Consider the following 17,423-nt stretch of genomic DNA (forward strand, 5'->3'; position numbering starts at 1 on the left):
GACACAATAAATAGGGGGGGGGGGGGGGAGGGGTGTAGGGCAGAGCAAAAGCTTCTACAACATGAGTGCTTAAGTCCTCAACGGTCATGGTGGAGACAAAGGCAAGAGAGGCATAAGAATTTATAAGGCTTCTCCCCACACCTCTGATAGATTTTGTTTCCTAAGCTTGAAGAAAATCTAACACTGGATTTTCACCAGCAGGCTTTTCAGACACTGTCACCATGACAGACATAAGTGGTAGAAACCAACATTCACATTCCGAAATAGCCAGGACCTGCCACTATGATCCAGTTCACTTCTACCTCCTTGCCTTTTTTCGAGTAAGTGAACTAATAATAAACTCAAGTAGGAGAGTCTTCTACACTAAACCAAAAAGCACTCCTTCCACCGAGGCGAGCAGAGCAGAGCTGGGTTTGGACAGACCCACAGGCCTACCAGCTACAAGAACTACAAGATCATTTCTGATCCAAATAAAACAGCATGTCCAGATGAGCGCAGCCCCGCTTCTCCACTGCCAGTGTACAGGCAGAGCAGCCAGAGGATTTATGTCGCTTACAGAACATACACATACAAACCACATTTGCTAAAATCAGATACTCACTCACTGTATTCCCAGCTGGCTTGAAAGAACAATACATTCATAAATGAAAAATTCCATGAAACTGCTAATGGGTCAGTATCACAGCCTTCTGCAATTGTCACAGAAACCTCATGAAAACTGAATTCTAAAGAACAAAACCCCCATTGTGTAAGTAGCACGCTGCTGTCACACTGGTTCTGGTAACAAGCCCATTAATAAGGTTAAGGTAGTTACTATAACAGATGGAGCATGTGTGGGGCTGGCTGTAAAAATCGTATTTATCTTCCTTGGATTAAGGGCAAAAGGTGTGTGTGCATATACATGAACATGTGAGTTATTCTTCTGCTGCAAATCCTTTGCTTATGACCATCAACGAACACATGGAAGGAAAACGGCCTATGGCACACACTGCTGGGGGCTGGGACAAAGGACTGTTTGCTGCATCCCTTCAGGAAGATTCACCTCTCCACAAGCAGGACGAGGTCCCCGCTAGGTGCGGGGCAGCACACCCAGCTCTGGGGAACCAGCAGGGGACAGGAACCAGCAATGCTTAGTCCATGCGACTCGCATTACATGTTCCACAAGCCACATTGTTGTCGAGGAGCAGAGGTTCGCAGACGGCTTGGAATTTCTGAGGAACCATTCAGCAACCACAGCTTGAGCCTTCACCTGCACCCCCTGACCCCTGAAGGCTGGTGCCATTTGCCAACCTCTTGTGGGAATGGCACTCAACCCTAAATTTTATTCTTGCTTAGTTAATTCTCTCCCTGTATCCCCATTTTTCCCCTGGTCACTTGTAGCTCACTACTGTTAAGTTTGTTCCCTGCCAGCAGGTGTAAGAACCCCGGTGCTTTGGCTGACTACGCTTTCCCCGTTAATTACAGCTGAAGCCTCTTTGCAACCAGCTTTAACCAAACACTGCTGGGAGCAGGGAGTCCCCCAGGCCCGAGGGACGGCCTTTCAGGGGCTCTATTTGCTGCTGCTGGGGACAGGGCAAGCTCAGCTCCTGGCATGCTTACAGAAACTTCCACCCACAGCAGCAGAGACCTGCTAAAGGCAAGGAGGTTATTTACTGCTGGCAAGCGTGCACACACACATGTACTTACTCTGGAAATATTTAGCAGTTATGCTAAGCATAACACCTCTGAAAACATTCCAGACTAGACACATGGCTTCTGCTGGCAGAAATTTTGCCTTTAGGCAAGAAACTTGTGTTACCAGCACTAGTGCATTTAGTACGGTCAAAATGAACCAGAAGATCTACAATTTACACCATTGAAAATAATGCAGTTCATTTAGACAGAGGCAGGCTGGGCAAGAGCTGACAGAAGCACCTCACACAGGGGAGCTCAAGGAACACATGCTCCAGCAAGGGGCTAAAACAGCTATTCAGTTATGTAAGTACTGCCAGAATAAAACATTAAATCTGTGGTTTTATCCTAGGATCAGGCAGCTTATTTTCAGGTTTTTACACAATATAAACCAACAAAAAAGATCACATAAACAGTAGAAGACATTAGGATGTTACACTCAGAAACCTCACGGCAGTTGATAAAACTTGCTTTAAAAAAAAGTAAATGTGTGAGTGGTTCAAGTTTGTAAGCCAGCATTCTTGTTTCACAGGCTAGTTTTAGATGTGAAGTATTCCCAAAGCAAGCAGCTGAGGTTGACATGGAAAAGTTTCTGTAAACAAATTAAAGGATATTACTGAAAAAATTACACCAAGAAATAACGTACGCAAAACAGATGACAACTGTTCACTTAAAAAAAGAAGTTTCCTCTGTTGATGCATCTTCCCCCTACAATAAGTCAAAAAGAGGCTACACTGGAGAGGCAAATACAAAATTAATTTGGAACAGAAATACCACGTTACACCGTACAACTGGGACTTCCATTGTGTACATTTTCTCTTTTACACCTTTCATTTGACTCTTGAAAGCCAAGTGCAAATTTTCATAGAAAACAGTAACAGATGCAGATCCAATAGGACAACCTTCTCTGCCTAATGCCATAATGAAAAAACTTACAAACTTTCTAATTCTATTTAACTTTATGAAGATGTAACACTACAGGAAAGCTCAAGGCATTTACACAACATAATAAAACAGTATATACAACATTCCTGCCCTCCTCTGTACACAGATACAGATTTCCAATACAGCTACTTCTGAGTGTGAAACACTCTTCAAATTCACTGCGTGTAAAACAACTAGCCAACTTCACACTACTCATTTCAACAATAATTTCAGCAAACTTCCCAGCTTTGGGGGAAAAAAAAATAATTTAAAAAGGGTATCTGCAGCTATGGAATCAAGTAAGTTTCATCTGTTTGCAACAAAAAATAATTTACAGAGAGCTTCAGCATGACATAGCACAGACTGGACAGTCAATCCTTTTTAAATGAGGAACTGTTACACAATGTTTTACAGACATTTTAGCTGTAAAAGCATATTCTATTAAAAAAAACAACAGTTGTGATGTCACCAAATATTGTAAGTGGAAATAAAACACATGACATATTGTATAGAAAGGCTAAACATCTGTAACCACTTAGTTCACAGACAGAGCCGTGCCACAGCGTGGATGTGGTTAATTACCGTCTGATATACTACCCTTCAGCACGGAGGAGACGGTGATGAAGGATAAGACTTGCAGTCTGACCTGTGCCATTGTCCAAGTATAACTGACATTCTAGCTGGGTTTCAAGGGATCTTTCCTGCTGCAGATGCTGAATATCTCACCACAGATGGCTTGCATAAAAGACATTATAGTTACACTGAACAGGAAAATGCATAAAATAGGAAAAATGGAGAACAATCAGATCCCAAAAACCAGCCACCGTTCATGATCTTAAGTAAAAATAAAACCCTTTTAGCTGGGTAAAGAAACAAATCATTTCAGCCTCTACTTGTCTGGTCATTCAGAACACAGTTAGGTTGGTGAACAACTATTTTTTAATCACCTTTTTGTTGTTCATCGGTGCCCTGATTTCTGAGTCTAAGATTCTGTCTCTTAAAAGGGGAATGACTAAAGTAGTGCTCCAAGAACCATTTCTGAAATGATGTAACACACTGAGGAGACCCAAGACATTTGTCACGCAGCTGCGGGCAGTTGACATGAGCACACATCGCCCCCTTGCGCTTTTGCTCTGAAAACACTTGTTTTCTGTTCATTTTGTAGGTAAGCTTTCCTTAGGACACTTGCAGCAGTGCAAAAACCATAACCCTGTAAGCCCACAAACACAACCCCAAGAGAGTCCCTGCGGGAGCCAGGCTCATCGCCGCCTGAACGCACGCGATATCCTCCAAGCGTTGGGCTCCTCGTAGCGATTGTACAGGGGCTCCAGCCTCTGTTGCTTTTTCTGCTTGCTCAGCTTGGTTGGATCAGAAACCTTGAAGAAGGCTGGTGCAAATTCCACCAGCCAGCGAGGATCAATGGTCGTCACTTCACGCATATACTCCTTAGTGGTCAGCACCAGTTCATGATACACCACCCTGTGAAAAGGGACAGCAACTCTGGAACTGAGTTCTTCCAACAGAACAGACAAGGCAGGTGCTGGAGTACCTAGGCTTGACCCTTTTATCTCCGTTTCACTCTCCTGCAGCATAAGGCTCCTTATAAGCTCCAAAAGAACCATCCAGAAGAGCCATCTTCTTTTTCCTCTCCTACTTCACTCTTCAGCACAGAACTACTTCATTGCATTTAAAGCATTTCTCTCTCCCCCCACTCCCCCACTTCTCCCTCCCCCACTTCAGTGTTTTAAACTCACTTTCACAATACAGAAACACAGAACTGCAGGCTTCAGGCCTGGCCTTGGCTCAAAAAGTAAACCTCATCTCTGCCACAGGCACTAATTTTAGCAGCAGAAAGAGCCAAAAGCAGACATGAAACTTTTCTCACTCTTCTGACTGCTGAGAAGGCAGCCTATGCTCTGATCTGTACTCCACAAACAGTGCACACCACAACCTTTTCAGTTAAAAAGTCTGAACTGAAATAGAAAATGACATAATACTGCCTTCCTTACCACTCTGGCTGCCTGTTGAAGAGAGCACTGGATGGGTGGATATAGACCACCTGTTGATCAATGAGTGTCCGATAACCTTCCTGGGGATCCTTCTTTGCTGCATTTCGGAAGAAGCCACTGCAGATGGCCTTCTGGACTCGAACTGTTGCCTTCCCACAGGATACCACATCCAGCTTGTGCCTGACAAGAGAGAGAAAAAAATTAGCAGATTTGGGTGCAGCTACCAACATCAGATTAGCAAATTTTGTTTATCTACTAAGTCTAAGAACACTAAGGAAACAAATTCACTACTCATCCTTCCTGACACGCTCACCTGTCCATGATGCCCAACATCTGCTTGCGGATGTCCTGTGCCCTGCGTAAGGATCTGGCCTGGATAAAGTTTTCATAGCACCAAGGATTTGAAAACTTGTTATTCTTCCAGGAATTGTACACAGCCAGCAGAGTGAGGTGGTCACCTTCTGTCTGATGGAACTTGGCTTTCTTTTGATCGGCAAGTGCTTGTTTATCCTAACACATAAAATATGTATCAATCAGATATCTACATCACAGAGACAAGCCTTGTGCATCATGAAGGACACGGGGTCCTTGTCACTCATACCACGACTTTTTAAGTCTACCAAGAAACAGATGATATAAAGACTGAGAAGACAACACAAAATTCTGCATGGCGAGAGACTAAGAACCAAATGATGAGAATCTAAAAGTCACTGGGACTGCTCTCACTAAGCCAAAACTATGCCCATATGGAAGCAAAGCCTAGACCCGTTCTTGCCAAGGAAAGACCTCACGTAAACTTCTCCTAAAAACTCTTGCATGGGTGTCAAGGACCTGACCAGAAAAGATGAAAACTTTTTTTTTTTTTAACCCTTGTTTTTTATTCAATTTCAGTCCTCATTTTTGAAAGGAGACTTCATGGTAAATGGCTCCCTTATACTGTAGGAAGCATAAGCACGCATTGAACTAGTTACATTTTTTATTCCTATAGAAGCAACCTCAATTACTCAACAAAAGTGCTGAAGCAGTAGCTTTGACTCTGCTGACCTACCCATCTCTCCCCACTTCTCCAAACTGCAGATAAAACACCATTAATCAAACACTGTGGCTACACAGACCAAAACTGGAAGTTAACAGACTGAACTGCAGCAGGCCATCATAATGAAGAAGTAACGGATTAAAGACAAATGTGCTGTGGAGGAATCCTACCACAGCACAGTCTGATGCTTGCTGACTTAAAAGAAATCAGCAAGGACAGGATTGCCATAAAGAAATAGATGCTGTGTATCTAAAAATGACAAAGGCACTCTGAGCTCCAGAGATGGAACTGACTTGGTTTATGGTTGTATGTGCTGACTGAGAAATACAGAAGAGAATGTGAGCTCTAACTTTCATCCTCCCATCTGCAAACAACCTATCAACATCCACAGCTACTGGGTGTTTAACCAAAAGGTGCATCAGAAATGTAATGTATGAGCAAACAGTCTAACCAAGCTACAGGTTTATTTTGTCAAATATGCACACTAACACCCGAGGCAGGCACACAAAAACCTCTCAAACCAGAACACTGCTGCTCCCTGGCTGTATTCCTTACCTTCGGCCTGTAGAAGACATTCTGAACAGACAGCATGGAGACTATGGTCAACATTTCCTCACTGCATCCCAGATGCACAGACATGATCAACATCTTACACAACATAGGCTCCAAGGGGAATTCTGCCATCTGCAAGAAAACTGTTTCAGGGTACCCTGCAACATCCTGGAAAAATCTTGAGTTCTCTCAGTGCAAAAGAGAGCAATGTCCTTTCTTCCATGCTTCCTTTCCAAAGCAATGTGCTTTGCCCAGAATAACTTTACTCAACACAAAGCAAATTATTTGTCTATACTCACTATTGCAAGAATATCCCAGTACTTACAGGAAATGTTTAGACATTAACAAAAGTAACCTTATTAATAAGAGGAATAATAGCTGCTCCTTAAAAAGCAGAAGGTACTACGATAAGTGAAAAGCTACCAATAAAACATGAGAATAAAAGGAAACCAACAGTGCTAGGCAAATCCTTATACGACTACTCTCCTGTCACCCCCTAAATATCTACAACCCAGGCAGTGCCAAGCAGCACTGGTTTGCCTACCCTGCGCCCAAGGCGAGTGAGCAGTCCCTCGTCATCCAGAGCTCCCAGGGTGTACAGCTGCTCCATGGCGGTTATGAGAGTCTCCATTGGGGGAGCATCCATAAAGTCAAAGGAGAGCAAATCATTGATGCCCATAGCCTGAACAGAGAAGGGGGGGGGGAAACCCAAGTTAAAACATCGAGAAGGAAGACACCAAACTCCTGCCAGAGATACGTATCCATCAAACAAGGAGGCACCACAGAACTTTAATCAGCCCTACTGCGTGTCCTTACCCTGGTGGGAACCGCAGCCACGAACACGTGGCTGCATTTCTACATGTGGCCTTCACCCACCGTTCAGTCTTCAGGTTTGTTGCTCTGGCATATCTCCCTTGACGAAGATGATTCCATCAAGGGGACATACAGGCTAAATGCTGGTTTTGAGGACTTCCTGCCTGGCAGACCAGTGTGGCTCACAGCTCTAACAGACACTACCTGCGTCTCCACCCTTCCCCTTGTTCCCAGAGAGAGGGAAAGACAGCAGCTTCCCCAGCTGCTATGTACTGGGTTAGGTCCTGTCTGCAGACTCCCAGGGGGACGGTATACACTTTGAAGATGCATATGTTTGGAAATCAAACACCACTCTAGAACAGTGTCTCATCTGTTAACAACACAAACATACCTTACATAGGAAACATGTACTGCCCCTAAGATTCCTCTTTCTCAAATCTCCTGCAACTAACTGTTCTGTGCAGCTCAGACTTGTGGTTTTGGTGGATATTCGACATTAAAACCCTCAACAGAAAAACGCAGGAGCAAGCTCAGTGCCCAAGAACTGCATCTGATGCAGTCTCCCTTCCAAAATACTTCTGTTCACTAGAAGGGTGTGAAATTGCAGAAGTACTTCATGAGGCTCATAAAGGCAGAGACTCATTTACTGAAACGCTTATGATCACGTTGGCTTGCCACAAACTGGTGAAATACCTACCTTCAGGGAAAGTACTGTACTGGCCAGATTTGTTCTCTGGATTTCAGGCACATTGGTGGTTAGCATTTCATCTCGATAAGCACGCTCTGTATATAACCTATAGCATTTTCCTGGTCCTGTTCTCCCAGCCCTTCCTGCTCGCTGCTTTGCTTGAGCCTAAAAGTAAGAAGGCATCTCAGAAACAGGTGCAAACAGGCACGGGTGAACACAAGTCAAATAAAATTATTCATTATTCACAATTTTATTTTTATTAATAGAAAGAGATTTCCAATACAACTCAGGAAAGTACGTATTCCTTAGGCACAGCCACAAGGAGTCTCAGGATGTTATCGAAAGTGCAGTTTTATCACTGCCTCACTTTGCTTCCATGGGCTTGGACGCCACATCATCAAGATACATATTACCAGCAGGTTAAAAAAAGAAAAAAAAAAGTCAAACACAGAATACCTACCTGTGAAATCGGCGTAACAACCAGCTGGTCAATTCCTGTCTTGGAGTTATAAACTTTCTGCTTCACAAAGCCAGGATCCACGACATAATATATTCCATCAATAGTCAAAGATGTCTCAGCAATGTTAGTGGCGATGACAACCTGCAAACAACAGCTTGATTCAGCGCCAGTTCTGTGTCTGGTTGCTAAGGCAACCATGCTTCTCAACTGAAACAGTCCATTCTACATGATACGAGCAGTAAATAAATACAACCATCATTCACCACTGAAAGGAGAAATGTGTTCACAGAGAACAGAAGGCAGTGTTATCTACAGTTAAATATCAACAGCATTTAAGTATCGACATTTGTTTTAGATTTGGCAATATGGGAAAAGAGCATGATAAAATCCATAATTAAAAGCAAGTGAAAAATCAGTGTAATTTTGTAAGTAGACTGCACGGACTTCAAGGAGAATTATTGCCTATTACTCAAACACAGTCTGTATTTAGAGAAGAATCTTCCACATCATTTATCTCTGGATATTCACTAGCTGTTTGGTAGGAAATTTACATCCATCCAACGGGAACTGCATTTAGATTTCACTAAAGTTAATATCCTTTAAAGGCAGCATTAAAAAACACACAAAGAACATTCCACACAGAGGTTTGCTACGCCAGGTGTTTTTCTATACATTTTCAAAGGCTTAGATAACATGTATAGGCATGTACGCAACCAAAAACATGCTCTAAGATGTATGTAAGCCACCTTTTCTTCATAACTACACAATTTTGTCTGAAGTTGTAACTAACAGAATCAAAAGTGCCGAAAAAAACCCAGAAGAATGAAAAGAAGTACGATTAGCAGTATAACACAACCCTCACTGCTAAAATGTATCGGCAGAAGATGAGGCCACACAACTAAAATTACCTTTCTGCTTCCTGGTGGGGCTGGGTCAAAGATCCTGGTTTGCATTTCGCTAGGTAAAGCTGAATATACCGGTAGGATAATTAACTCTGGAACATCAGGCCCTAGAGATTTCATCCTCTCATACAGGATTTCACAGGCAGTGTCAATCTCTTCCTGACCAGTTAGAAACACCAAAATGTCACCTACACAGGAAGCAAATTCAAACATCCACAGAATCAATACTGCTCAGTACAACTCCACATTTCCATCACTCACCTTTTCCATTTAAAGCAGAGAATCCCCAATTTTTCCTAGTCCCTGGGCACCAGCTCTTAGAGTGAAGTATGTTGCTTCTGGCTTTCATCCAACTTTTCCATCATTTTATTTACAAGCCATAGAGAACAGCACTGAGAGCATTTTGCTCATAACCCTAGACAATTCCCCCCACTCACCTGGTGGCTCTGTTAAGTGGATCTGCATTACTGTAATCAGACTGGCATCCAAATAATCTGTCTCTGGCTCTTTTGTGTACAGAATTTCTACTGGGTATGTTCTGCCAGGAATTGTGAAGATCGGCGCTTCGTAGAAATACTGAGAAAATTTCACAGCATCCAGTGTTGCTGACGTCACTATCAACTTCATATCTTGCCGTTTCTGCACTGTCTACAGCAGAAGAGAAAGTTTTCAAGTCATTTACTGCCTTTGGGACTATTAAGATATAGCACTTAAGTCAGAGAAACACGGCCAGTACTATCGTGTGTTTTAACGTCCGAGCAGAAAGGCAGCTCATTCCAGTATGCAGAATTTTAAAAAAACTTGACTGCCAAGGTCACATTTCAAACCTTTCCTAGCAGCACCTATCACAGAAAGCCTATGTCAGAGAAGGAGGAGCAAAGCAAGGAACTCCTCTGCTTATCTGTCATTATGAGCATTCTGGACTGACAATTCTCATTGTTTCTGCTGAATTTTGCCTGCTTTGTCTTCACACAGAGGCTCATCCTATGAAAATTTGGATTACAAAGCCTTTTGCTTCAGAAGACACTGAGAGTGCACATGAATGAACTTGACTCGTGCGTCCCTGCCTTTCCCTGTGTTCTCCTACCCACATGTAGCACACAGAGGACATTGAAGCAATAAAAATTAAATGCTGCACTACCTTCTTCAGGAGTCCAAAGAGCACATCTGTATGTATGGTCCTCTCGTGGGCTTCATCCAGCATAATAATGGCATACTGGGTCAGATCAGGATCGATCAGGCACTCCCTCAGCAACATACCATCTGTCATGTACTTGATAACAGTCTCGGGGCTCGTGCAGTCTTCAAATCGAATAGTGTAGCCAACCTAGAGGGAAGAGTTGCACAGGAACTGAAGACAGAATAAACTTACTAGCACCATTAATTCCCAGTTTGATTATTCTGCAAGCTCATTTTACAGCTCATAAGGGAACAGACACATGCACACACAAGCAAACTAGCTCCAGTACTGATTTTTCCTACTTTTCAGCATACTTATTCTGGCACATTGTTCACCATGGAAATTCACCTCTTGTCCCAAGCAGCAACCAAATTCCTCTGACACCCTCTTCGCAACAGACATTGCGGCCACTCTGCGGGGCTGAGTACACCCAATCTTTCCTCTTGATGTATACCCAGCCTCAGCCAGGTATTGGGTGATCTGAGTTGTTTTCCCAGATCCTGTCTCTCCAATAACAATAAGAATCTGGTTGTCATGCACAGCCTAGAAAAGATTGTAATAGACAGAACTGTCAAAATTTATAAACACAAAACAAACAAAATCAACACAGTGACTAGAGTGAGCACCTACTGCTCTTGCTCCAGCTGACCCAGACCAAAAATCCCACAAGTGTTCTTACTGATCAAGCCAGGAAACCGTGTGACCATTCAGCTGACTCATCCCTGGCCGACACGATCTTAGTTTCAATTTTGACTTACGTCAGTATTTGGAGCTTTATTAGAATACAGATATACATAATCCTTTAAAATAATTATTCTAAACTACAGTTCTGCACTTAAAATTATCAACTGGCTATTCACCTGTCAACAAACTAAACCAAGAATATTTATTTTAAAATATTGCTTGTTCAAACAAGAATGCCATTTCAGGAGCCTTACTTGTATCAGCTGCTCCTTCAGTCTGAAGATTGGGAGACTCTCTCTTTGCTCAATGATGGAAAGCTGGGTCTTCTTACCATAAGAAGCTTTGTTGCCACCAAACGCATGTTTCTTCCACTCTGGGATATCATTGGGCATCATCCCAATACCTCGCATGTTTGCAGCTATTTGCCTTCCATCCACTAAAAAAGGGACAATTTCACTGATACATCTAGGTTCACACAGCACAGACCCTGATGATCCTGCTCCCACTGTTCCATCATACATGCCTTCTATACTTGTGTGTTCAAGTGTTTAAGTTCCTACGTGCATACACCCATTATTACATTCATTTCCATGTAAAAAACTGCTTCACCACGCACTGCACCTTTCAGTAACACATCCCTGGCAGACAGCAGGATGTATCTGCACATTTCCGTCAAAATCCCTATTTCCACTTCTGTAGAAAAGCACTTCTGCTTCACCTCGCTTTTAAAGTGAGGCAGACAAACACAGTGTCAACACATTCCTCCTGGGTTGCTCAACTACCCCGAAAAGGCACAGTTCACACTTGGATGTGTTCAGACATACCATCAGGGAGGGGATCCACCCAATGTGTGTTGAGTCCCATGGGGATAGAATCCATCTCCGCTTCTCTCTGGGCTTGTTTAAGCTCTCGTCTTTCTTTAGCTAAAGCACTCTGCATCATTGCAGCCTGGGACAAGGACCCGTCTGGATTCTGGAAAGCAAGAAAAAGTTAAGACTTCAAGTGCTCCCAGCCCTTCAATTTCGATTAGGTCTCTGTCGTCACTGTCCTTTAGAAGCACCTTCTGAAGAGGCTTTAAAATATGTTAACCTTTTATCTATTTGACTTCCAGGATATTTCCGTTAGCCCAGCCTCATGAACTTCCATGGTCATGACTAATATGGAGCACCTCTACACTGTCCAGTCAGGAGGATTATGGCACAACCAACAAAAATTAAGTACTTCTCTACTACCTTCTACTTTCAAAAGGTAAGATAAAGTAGAACAGAGAAAGTGTGTTCTAACACAGTTATGTGAAGTGGTTGCTGTGCAGGCAAATGCACATTTCAGTTCTATTATTCCATTTCACTGCCACCAGTTAAGTCAGAATCCAGCTTTATAAGTAAAGAAAGGATCTTCAGTTAGTGGTAATGTTTTTCAGGGCTCTCAATAACGTCCCGGTGGGAAAATGGCTGCTAAATTCCCAAATACTTATTTAATTAAATCAAGCAGATTAGGTTTAGTCCTGGAAATCTCTTACCTTTACTATTTTGATGGGACTCATATCCATGCTCTGTTTAGTGTGACCTCGAAGGAATGGTGGCTCTTCTTCTACTAACTCAATCTCAAGGTCCTCATCTAAAATCCACAAGTGACAATTTTTATAGAAAAGTTAAACGTCATCTTTCAAGTCTGTAAAAGTACCTCTTCAAACTGCTTCCTCTGTATTCTTGATTGTTATGTGCTTAGATCATTTTAAAAGTCAAAACACCACAAGTAAAAAGAATGCACTGACAGGGCACATCCAAACATCACTAACTGTAAGGCTAGAGCAATCCTAGTTCCAAATGTTTAAGATGACAGCAACTCAGGAGATGCTTCACATCCACTTATATCATAACCTCTTTCTGAATCAAAACACATCTAGAAACACAAGGAATTTACAACACCAAGACGACTACTTGGAAATACTACCTTCTTCATCATCAACTTTAGGAAGAATCCCAGTCTCCTCATCAAAATCAGGAAACTCTTCCTTGGAAAGCACATTAGCTGCAATCATCTGGGAAAAGAATGAATACAAGATGGATTTGTCCCCATGAACTAGCACAACCCACGCCCACAAGGTCTCAGTTCTAACGCTATTGCCAGACTTGTAAAACAGGAGCAAAGGAACATTGTGATTTCAGAGCAAAGGAAAGGCCCTACATTGTGGCACATCTCTTCCAGTCTCTAAGTCATCCAGTCTCTGAGCAAACATAGTCCTTTTGTTATTTTAAATACTGTCAGTGGAACAAGTACCACCTAAATGTCACTGGATAAAGATGTGATCCCCCAGGTCAGCTCTGGGAGTTACCTGGTCCAACCTCCGGCTCAAAAGCAGGGCTAACTTCACAGACATAACTAAGCTAGAAGGCCCAAATCATTCAGAGGTAAGGAATAAGCCACACAAACACACAATCAAGGAGCCGTATTCTAGTTCAGGAAACTCCCTAGCAGTTTTACCGACTGACACTATTTCCCTGAAAACACACCTGTTTTATTTCCCATTTCTCCGGGTCTGAGATTCGGGTGAGGCGTTTCCGTTCGAGGCTGTCATCCTCCACCTCCGGGGCGTTCACCAGAGACAGGTGACTGGGTCTGTCCGGGTTCCTCATAGAGGTTTCTTCATTGGTTTCTCCAACCAGGTTTCTCCTCCGGTTTGGGTTCAAGTCTTCCCCAGTGTCTTGATCAACATCCTGCATTAGATTGATTAATCAATCAGCTCTACCTATATTGCACATCTCCTTACCTATTAACACTGGTGCTTCTTCTAGCACAAGAGAAAAAGCAAACCACGTTTCTTAGAGAAACTACTATCAACAACAGCCCATACACATAAAATGCTATTTTGCATACTTTTTTTTTTTTCCCCCTCAGCTGGTACTGTGAGGTAAGTCACCCCAAGGCCTGGAACACTCTGCCTTGGCAATAGCAGTGATTTCATTTAATGAAAAGCTTCTCTCATACTGAGAAAGGAAAATAAACACAGCAGGAGCTTGAGGTCTGCCTTGTCACTCAGCTAAAGCGTCAAGTCAAAGAGCTGTTAGGAACACTGCATCAAAACAAAGAACCTACAGAAAATGAAGCAAGAGGTAACAGGCCACTTAAATACAGAACAGCAGCTCAGATTTTTACACTCCTACTTCAAAGGTTAAGTATTAGTTTTCACCAAAAAGAGCAAAAAACAGCAAGAAGAGGCATAATCTTCAAAAAATTTGGCAATACAGACTCTACCTATAAGCACCATAAAATGTGCTCCATACCTTCATGCTCAGGCTGGTTTTGGATCCAGTAAAGGATAACACTTTGACTTTTACTCTTTGTCCTTTGCTCACAACATCGGCGACATTGGCGACCCGTCCTTCCCGTCGAAGCTCCGAGATGTGGACTAAACCCTCCCAACGCTTCCTGTGGGCGAAACAGAGGGGCATTATTACTCCGACAGTCCTTCAGATCATTCAGAGTCTCGATTAAAATATTTTGTTGTCAACTGGTTGGTTGTGTACATTCATCAACTGTTCTTTATAAGGAGAACATTCTCTGCTATCCAATTTATTTTTCTGAAAAAGACTTCCAGTTTGGCACCAAAACCCAGCATGCCTTATTGTAGCCCCATAACCTCTTTAAGGTGCTAGCAGAAAAGGGAACTCAGATGGAATAGTACCAGATCTGTTGTGAATGTCAGAAGGTACCTTAGTCCTTCCAGCTGCACAAAGCATCCGAACTGCATTATACTCGTGACCTTGCCATTGTAAATGTCTCCAATGGAAGGCTCCTCGGGCGGCGGGCGGTCTACGTGCTTGTCTCTCCATCTCTCGCTGCTCTTCTCCACATACTTCTCTCGATCCTTACGGTCCCTACTGGGACTCTGACTTCTGCTCCTTGACCGGTATCTGGACCTTCCCCTGTTCCTATCCCGAGTCCTAGAGCGAGACCTAGAGCGAGATCTGCGCCTTCGCTTCCTGTCCCTGCTACGACTCCGGCTCCTCCTCTTTTTCTTTGCCCTAACAAACAAACATTACATATTTGCAGTGGAATTCCACATAAGAAGAAAACAAGCAAGCAATGCCACTGCCAATACCTGTCCCGCAAAGACACACCAGAAACCCACCGGTGGTCGCTGCTCCTCTGCCTGCCCTGTCTGTCTGCACTAGGCATCAGAGCTTCGAGTTCCTTCAGTGCATCAGCTGCGACTTTCACATCATCTTCATCCAGCATGTTCTGCGAAAACAGAGAACCATCCTCTAAGAGGGCTGATAAAAAGTCTGTCACAGAGAATTAATCTAGATAAAGGATGATCACATACACATCTATTTAGAAGGAATATAAGATTTAAAAAAAAATAAATCAGACAAAATACATGATGTAAGGGGAAAAAAAGTGATTGAGCTGTCCCCCTATTCTGCCACAATATTGAGCCAATTCTGCTTTTTGTATAAAAGAGCTTCATCTCAACACCTTAAATTATTACAGAAATATAAAATGCAAGTCCCTTGTAGCAAATGAATGTCCAAAATTCTTATCTAGTTTGTAATCCCTCGTTACTTTTTTAGACATTATGTCAAAAAAGGACAGGCTAGAAATTTCCCGTCACAAGAGCCTCATCTTCCAGGTATTCTGCAAAACAGTAACAGCTAGTCTTAACAACTGTATGCAATAACACCAGCCTTCGACCTCTTTAGTATTTCATTTCTCATAGTTCACTTCTATCCATATATTAGCAGAAGAGACATTAACATGAAAGAACTTAAAACTAAGGGAAACAGGGAAAAAAATAAATTATGTTTTCACATACTCACGAAAGAAATCTGAAATTACAACCTTACCCTGATGTTGGGATTGTCTGGCCTGCAAAGGGCTGGGAACAATTCCTTCAACTTTTCCTTCTCTGATTTGGGTTTGACAACTGTCTCTGATTTTGAGATTCAAAACAAAAAAATAAAATGCTATAACTCAGGAGAGCTAGAATAATTCACTCTTGATTTTTGTGTAAATGAATATAAAGTTTAACTTTCACCTGAATGCAAAGGTTGATACAGATTTTAGAGTCTCAAAGATCACAATGTTACCTTCCTAACAATAAAATTCTGATTATTAGCAAATCTGTAAAATACATAAGTACTCTAAATAACGTACTCAGCACGTTTTTGGCACTTAAATGGCTTTGCCAATCTACCACTAACAACAGAGAAACTCCCACCGCAGCAGTAAGTTGCAAAGTCTTGCCTTACAAGACCAGAACAATAACTACATCAATCTCAGCAAACACAGCCAAAAACTACAAAAGACAAAGTTCTGGTTTTCTTTTTACACTGAACTGGTAAGACAGACAAGATGACGTTACCTTTACTTGTGGATGGTTTCGGTGGAGGCCTCATTGTCTGTATGAGCCGTAACAAATTGCTAATAAGGGAATCCTGAAAAATGTAATAAAATACTTTAACCTCAGAAATAACTGCAACCCTTTTGTATTACTAAAAGGCACAATTGAGGGTTTATTAGCAGGACAAAAAAAATCTCAATTCTGAAGATGCTGGTTCATTTTCAGAAAGTATCCCTGGTCTTCATGTACATCCTAATACGACATAATAAAACGAATCTGAAAATTATTATGATAATCCCATTTAAGTGACTTTTCTATTTGTCATTTTTTAATGACCTGTTTAGTCCACCCAGTTATTTCTGAGGAACTCATGAACCCAGCATCTAAGTATCATAAAAACTCCTACAACATTTGCCTTTGTGAAAAGCTATTCCTTCCATATTTTACATACTCAACGAGACAATAAGCAGCTCGACTTCTCAAAAGGATGCTTTGCAAAGACTACAGAAGTTTTTAAAAAAGGAGGAAGAAGGAAACTTGGCTTGATGAGACAGGAATACTCAACAGCTAATTAATGCATATTTTACCAACTGAAGAAAACCAATGACTCCTCATACCTGTTTATTTAAAACAAAAAGCTCTATAAAATATACCAGGACAAGAAGAACACAAAAGTAACGTTCAGATCTCGCTTACAGTGAACTCGGCACCGTTCTTTAGAAGAACTGCTTTAAACGTGTCAAAGGTGGTATTTTTCTCAGCAAGACTTATCACAAACTCGGCTGTAAAGAAGAAGCAGAACAGGAATTAGAACAGAGGGTTCAAAGGCAGCACAGGCCCTTCCCATCGGGATACCGGCTGCTGTCCCGGCAGCGCCGCGACCAGCTCGGTCCGTCTGCCCGCAGCGGCTCCCCAGGCTCCTTCGCGGGAGTCCAAGCCGAAGCGTTCGCTCGCGACAAGTTTTCTGAAGAACAATCAGGGGGTTCCGAATCCGAAAGGGCCCGCCGCAAAGCGCGTCCTGGCCGACCGCAGCGGCCCCAGCAGCCCCCCCCGCCGCGGGCCGGTGCCGCGCTCACCCAGGTCCTTGTCGTTGATGCCCAGGTGATTGTCCAGCTCGGTGCAGACCTTGGAGACGAGCGACAGGTACTCGAGCTTCGCCA

General features: G+C 42.6%; 1 protein-coding gene across 2 annotated transcripts; it reads right to left on the reverse strand.

Moving 5' to 3' along the window:
* Positions 1–3,546: 3,546 nt before the first annotated feature.
* Positions 3,547–17,417, reverse strand: DHX8 (DEAH-box helicase 8). Of its 2 annotated transcripts, none has more exons than XM_026864692.1 (23): positions 17,389–17,417; positions 16,960–17,045; positions 16,285–16,357; positions 15,767–15,852; positions 15,052–15,161; positions 14,633–14,944; positions 14,204–14,348; positions 13,433–13,636; positions 12,873–12,960; positions 12,439–12,536; positions 11,744–11,891; positions 11,174–11,355; positions 10,584–10,778; positions 10,197–10,382; positions 9,493–9,703; positions 9,062–9,243; positions 8,154–8,294; positions 7,703–7,858; positions 6,737–6,874; positions 6,196–6,324; positions 4,918–5,114; positions 4,605–4,784; positions 3,547–4,074 (listed from the first exon to the last, which is right to left on the reverse strand). In XM_026864692.1, the coding sequence occupies exons 3-23, from the start codon at positions 16,316–16,318 to the stop codon at positions 3,855–3,857; spliced, it is 3,342 nt and encodes a 1,113-aa protein (XP_026720493.1). In that variant the 5' UTR covers positions 16,319–16,357; positions 16,960–17,045; positions 17,389–17,417; the 3' UTR covers positions 3,547–3,854. The 2 variants fall into 2 exon arrangements, with proteins under 2 accessions (XP_026720493.1, XP_026720494.1); XM_026864693.1 differs by having other exon boundaries at positions 3,855–4,074; positions 17,340–17,417.
* Positions 17,418–17,423: the final 6 nt, after the last annotated feature.

The sequence above is a fragment of the Athene cunicularia genome (assembly GCF_003259725.1).
Source record: "Athene cunicularia isolate RWA chromosome 27 unlocalized genomic scaffold, athCun1 chr27_part1, whole genome shotgun sequence".
Lineage (NCBI taxonomy): Eukaryota > Metazoa > Chordata > Aves > Strigiformes > Strigidae > Athene > Athene cunicularia.

What these genes read in the sequence shown, in the direction of transcription:
- DHX8 (XM_026864692.1), bottom strand. Translation starts at nt 16,318, where the DNA reads ATGAGGCCTCCACCGAAACCATCCACAAGTAAAG. An exon ending in CAGAGGAGCAGCGACCACCG is followed by an intron (nt 14,945 to 15,051) that starts GTGGGTTTCTGG and finishes TTTGTTTGTTAG; the next exon opens with GGCAAAGAAAAAGAGGAGGA. An exon ending in TTGTTACGCCGATTTCACAG is followed by an intron (nt 7,859 to 8,153) that starts GTAGGTATTCTG and finishes TCTTACTTTTAG; the next exon opens with GCTCAAGCAAAGCAGCGAGC.